This window comes from Rhincodon typus, chromosome 15 (genome assembly GCF_021869965.1).
Source record: "Rhincodon typus isolate 14 chromosome 15, sRhiTyp1.1, whole genome shotgun sequence".
Classification (NCBI taxonomy): domain Eukaryota; kingdom Metazoa; phylum Chordata; class Chondrichthyes; order Orectolobiformes; family Rhincodontidae; genus Rhincodon; species Rhincodon typus.
In genome coordinates this window covers 50,469,394-50,474,686 of record NC_063346.1, presented here as the reverse complement: position 1 = coordinate 50,474,686, position 5,293 = coordinate 50,469,394, and the positions used below count along the sequence as shown (strand labels likewise).

At 50.7% G+C, this 5,293-nt stretch overlaps 1 protein-coding gene across 1 annotated transcript in view; it reads right to left on the bottom strand.

The window, feature by feature from the left end:
- Positions 1 to 2,848, bottom strand: part of LOC109914524 (tyrosine-protein phosphatase non-receptor type substrate 1-like) — a 13,018-nt gene extending 10,170 nt beyond the window's left edge. The window contains exons 1-2 of the mRNA XM_020514118.2: positions 2,660 to 2,848; positions 2,038 to 2,355 (exon numbers count right to left, since the gene is read on the bottom strand). Coding sequence (XP_020369707.1) covers positions 2,038 to 2,355; positions 2,660 to 2,720 — 379 coding nt within the window. The 5' untranslated portion in view covers positions 2,721 to 2,848. The remainder of the gene's footprint in view (positions 1 to 2,037; positions 2,356 to 2,659) is intronic.
- Between the last annotated feature and the right edge of the window lie 2,445 nt (positions 2,849 to 5,293).

Genomic DNA, 5,293 nt, shown 5'->3' with positions numbered 1-5,293 from the left:
GAGGAAATATAGGGTTAGGGAATGGAATATAGGGATAAAGAGAGGGATTATAGGGATATGGGGAGACGATATAAGTATAAGGGGAGGGAATATAGCCCCAGCATTACACGCAAGTGATACAAGAGAGATAATGATATAAACTCGCCAAGCGTTTGTGAAATATTGCCACCGCGTTAACTCTATATTATAACCTTCAACTGTTGTCCATTCCATCTCACTGTAGAAAATAACCGAGTAAATTAATCCGCTAATTAATGGAGTTTGATTTTATGTTCATGTTAGCCTTTATTAATTTTAATACAGACCCCCACTGAGTAATTTTAAGTCTAAAGTTTTTTTTAATGTTTAAACACTCGCAGGTCTATTCCCCTCTCTCCTGGTGATAATGTGTTACATACCGCCAGTGTAACACTAAAGAGAAACCAGGGCATCCGCTACAGCTCATGTTCAACAGGATTTCAATCCCGGTTTCATCTGCCTTTCAGTGAAAGTTGGGAAGGATTGCGGGGAAAGGCTGGAAATTACATGGTTATTCCGCTAGTTTCAGGGACTCAGGGTCAGGGCCAGCCAGGGGTAAACTGATTGGAATGAGGATTAGAGACAACAAGGTGCAGAGCTGGATGAACACAGCAGGCCAAACAGCATCATAGGAGCAGAAGGGCTGACGTTTCGGACCTAGACCCTTCATCAGAAATGCTGCTTGGCCTGCTGTGTTCATCCAGCTCTGCACCTTGTTGTCTCGGATTCTCCAGCATCTGCAGTTCCTGCTATCTCGGAATGAGGATTAAATGGACACAGAGGCGCCATCAGATCGTTATCCAAAGGGGATTCTCCAGCCCCGGGATATTCAATCCCTGCTCAAATATTCCCATAAAACCCAGGCTTCTGCAGAGACACAGGGTCCGGAGGCTCATAAAACTAGAGGCAAGAGTAAGCAATTCAGAGTCTACTCCGACATTCAACATGATCAGCATTGGTCTCATCTTCACCTCAACTCCACTTGCCTTCCTTTAACCCATTAACTCATTAAAATTCTGTCTCCTACTTACATTTATTAGGTGTCCCAGACATCCATCGCATTCTGGGGTAGGGAATTCCCATAGATTCACGACCCTCAGAGAAGTAATTGCTCCTCAGTTCTGTTTTAAATCTGCTACCCCAGTCCTAAAATTATAACCTCTCCTAGTTTACCCACAAGGGGAAACATTCTCTCTATGTCTACTTTGTCAATCGCCTTTAGCATCTTCTGCACCTCGATTAGATCTTCTCTAATTCTTCTAAACTCCATACAGTATGGGCCGAAACTGCTCAATCTCTCTACCTAAGACAAACCCCTCATCTCTGGAATCAATCTGGGAACCTCCTCTGAACTGCCTCCAATACAACTACATCCCTCCTCAAAGAGACCAAGACTTTATGCAATACTCCGGGTGTGGTCTCACTAAAGCCTTGTACGGGTGCGGCAACATTTCCTCACTTTTATACTCTATTCCTTGAGCAATAAATGCCAAAATTTCATTTGCTCATTTACAATCTGTTTTTTTTTGTGGAGAGTTTTCCAGTTTGACTCTGCAATGGAGTGAGAAATAACTCATGACTTAAACACGTTGTAATCCCCGTCTCTCGGTCCTTGGGCCAATATTCCCGGGTGTGAAATGATGGCAGTCTCGAAGACAGAGGGATGAATGGGTCTCAGGTAACACATTGTGGAACTGGACTGTTATCTCTGACTCCAGCATCGGCAGTTCTTACCAGCTCTGAATGAATGAATCAGTTCTGAGGAAGGGTCACCGGACCCGAAACGTTAACTCTGTTTTCTCCTTCACAGATGCTGTTAGACCTGCTGAGCTTTTCCAGCAACTTTGTTTTTGTCCCTGCAGCTGGAGGTCAGTAAGGGTGCCAGCAATGTTTTAGATTCCTGCCTGGGATACTCTCTCGCTGATCTGGGATCTGACTAAGATTACAAAAGCCTCCCGTTCGCGGAATCGTCCCCATCCGTGTTGAGTTGGGGTAAGGGTGTAAATGTGATTTACTTACCGGTCACCAGGAGCCGTGTGCCGCTCCCGCTAGCCACCTTGCCCTCATGGTTAACGCGGCAGTAATAGAGCCCGGAGTCGGAGACATCCACACCCCGGAGGTGGAAGGCGGCGCTGGCTTTATTCCGGATTTCAAAGTGATACCTGGAATCCTTCTTTTCCCGGAGGAAACCCCGCTCACCGTCCCTCCACCAGCTCACCCGGATCCTGGACACATCCCGAGCAAACGGGAAGGTGCAGAAGAAAGTCGCGTTGGAACCGACGGTCTGGTTCAGGATTTCGGGATACTGAGCTACTTTGAAGCTGGAATTCGCAAGGACTGTGGAGAGAGACAGAAAAAAAAAGACAAAACTTTCACAGACAGAAACCAACAGGAATGGTGCAGGAAACAGCAGACCCGGGGCGGACAGGGGGAAATCAACATCGGGATCTCCTCAAGAGCTGGCAAAATATATATATAGCGCCTTTTTCCTCCACCGCCCCCCCACCCCACCCCAAAACCGCGGGATGTCCTTAGAATCTTGGGGGAAGAGAGAGACAGAGCTAGGGGGACAAGAGGACTTCTCCCAAATGAAGGAGGCGAAGAGAAGGCAGAGGATCCCAGAGACTGTGGTGAGCCCTACCTGCCCAAAGGAAGGTCAAAAGGACAGCGATCCTGCAGAGAGCGGCCAAGCGGCTATTCATGTTCAAACCGGGGCCAGGCTGCTTCTGAAAAGGGATAAGAGCAGAGATTTCCCTCCCTGTATCCCTTTTCCCCAGCTTCAAACTGCGGTTTTCGGATCCGCTCCCACAATCAGCTTCCTACCCTCCACAGACACACACAGAGCGAGAGACAGGCACACACACACACACACACACAGCTGACAAACTGCCAGATCTCCCCGAAAGATAACGCAGAAATATTACCAGAGGATCAACCACCCCGCCCCCATGAGTCAAGAAACCTGCCCCCACCCATCCTCCCTCTACCCTCTTGTATAAGATCTCAGCTACTCAGCGTGAAACCACCACTTTCCGTGACGCTGGCTGTGCTAGATCCCACAGCACTCACCTCCCCCGGTAGCTAGTGCTCAGGGAACCCCGTCCGCACCCTGGGGATGGACTTTCCTCAACACCCACCCAGCCCCTGGCTCTCAGCAGCTCTCACTGACTCTCTCCATTAGACCCCTCCTTGCCTTCGACCCCCCTCCCTCCCCCATTTCTGAAGAAGGGTCTAGGCCTGAAACGTCAGCTTTCCTGCTCCTCTGATGCTGCTTGGCCTGTTGTGTTCATCCAGCTCTACGCCTTGTTATCTCAGATTCTCCAGCATCTGCAGTTCCTAGTATCTCCAGACCTGAAACGTCAGCTTTCCTGCTCCTCTGATGCTGCCTGGCCTGCTGTGTTCATCCAGCTCTACACCTTGTTATCCCACAAACTCTTCCCTCCCTCTGCCCCCAAACCGCAACCCCCCCCCCCCCACCCCCACAACCCTACCCCAACACTGGGTCATACCCACCCCCTCCACTAGGGTGTCTCAAGAGGTCACACTCTGGGGAAACACCTCTTTGCATCCCCCTCTGTCCCTTCCTTGCAGCAATCAGAAACTAAAAGTGGCCAGAGGTAAACAGCCTGGTCCCCTCCAGGGATAGGAGGAACTGCCGATGCTGGAGAATCTGAGATAAGAAGGTATAGAGCTGGATGAACACAGCAGGCCAAGCAGCATCAGAGGAGCAGGAAAGCTGACGTTTCAGGTCTGGACCCTTCTTCAGAAATAGGGGAGGGGAAGGGGATTCTGAAATAAATAGAGAGGGGGGTGGCGATGATAGAAGATGGATAGAGGAGCAGATAGGTGGAGAGAAGACAGACAGGTCAAGGAGGTGGGGATGAAGCCAGTAAAGGTGAGTGTAGGTAGGAGTTGGGATGGGGGTTGGTCAGTGAGGAGGGAGGGGAGGGTAGGTGGGAGGGAAGACAGACAGGTCAAGGAGGCAGGGATGAGGCTAGTAGGTAGGAATTGGGGGTGGGGGTTGGTCAGTGAGGTGGGAGGAGCGGATAGGTGGGAGAAAAGATGGACAGGCCAAGGAGCCAGGGACGATGAGGTCGGGGTGGAGAGATTTTAAAGCTAGTAAAGTTCACATTGAGACCATTGGGCTGTAGGGTTCCCAGGCGGAATATGAGGTGCTGTTCCTCCATCCTTCGGGTGGCATCATTGTGGCACTGGAGGAGGCCCAGGATGGACATGTCGTCCAAGGAGTGGGAGGGGTAGTTGAAGTGGCTCGCAACTGGGAGGTATTGTCATTTGTCACGGACCAAGCGTAGGTGTTCCACAAAGTGGTCTCCAAGCCTCCGCTTGGTTTCCCCGATGTAGAGGAGGCCACATCGAGAACAGCAGATACAATACACCACATTAGCGGATGTGCAGATGAACATCTGTTTAATGTCGAAGGTTTTCTTGGGGCCTGGGATGGGGGTGAGGGGGAAGGTGTAGGGGCAGGTGTAGCACCTCCTGCAGGGACGAGTGCCGGGGGTGGTGGGGCTAGTGGGGAGTGTGGTGTGGATGAGAGAGTCGTGTAGAGAGAGGTCCCTCTGGAAGGCAGATAAGGGTGGGGAGGGAGATATATCCTTTGTAGTGGGGTCAGGTTGCAGGTGGTGGAAGTGGCGGAGAATGATGCGTTGTATTCAGAGGTTAATGGGGTGATACGTGAGGACAAGGGGAATTCTGTCTTTGTTGTTATTGCGGGGAGGCGGTGAGAGGGCTTAGATGTGGAAAACGCAAGAGATGCGGTCGTGGGCGTTCTCGACCACTGTAGAGGGGAAATTGCGTCCTTGAAAAATGAGGACATCTGGATGTCTGGGAGTGGAATGCCTCATCTTGGGAGCAGATGGGGCAGAGGCAAAGGAAGTCGGAATAGGGGAAAGCATTCTTGCTGGAAGGTGGGTGAGAGGAAGTGTAGTCTAGGTAGCTGTGGGAGTTGGTGGGCTTGAAATAGATATCAGTTTCCAGGTGGCTACCAGAGATGGAGACAGAGAGGTCTAGGAAGGAGAGAGAGGTATCAGAGATGGTCCAGGTGAACTTAAGGTTGGGTGGAAGGTGTTAGTGAAGTTGATGAACTGTTCGAGCTCCTTGTGGTGTTTAGTTGCTCAGGGAAATACACAAGAGTGATCCCTTGCCCCCAGGCTGGGGCTGACACAGGGTGAAGCAAATGTGAAGGAGCCATTGACAGAGACAGGGGCAGAGTTGGATTCTCCTCAGTGGAGGGGGAAGGGGGTTTCCAAGCACT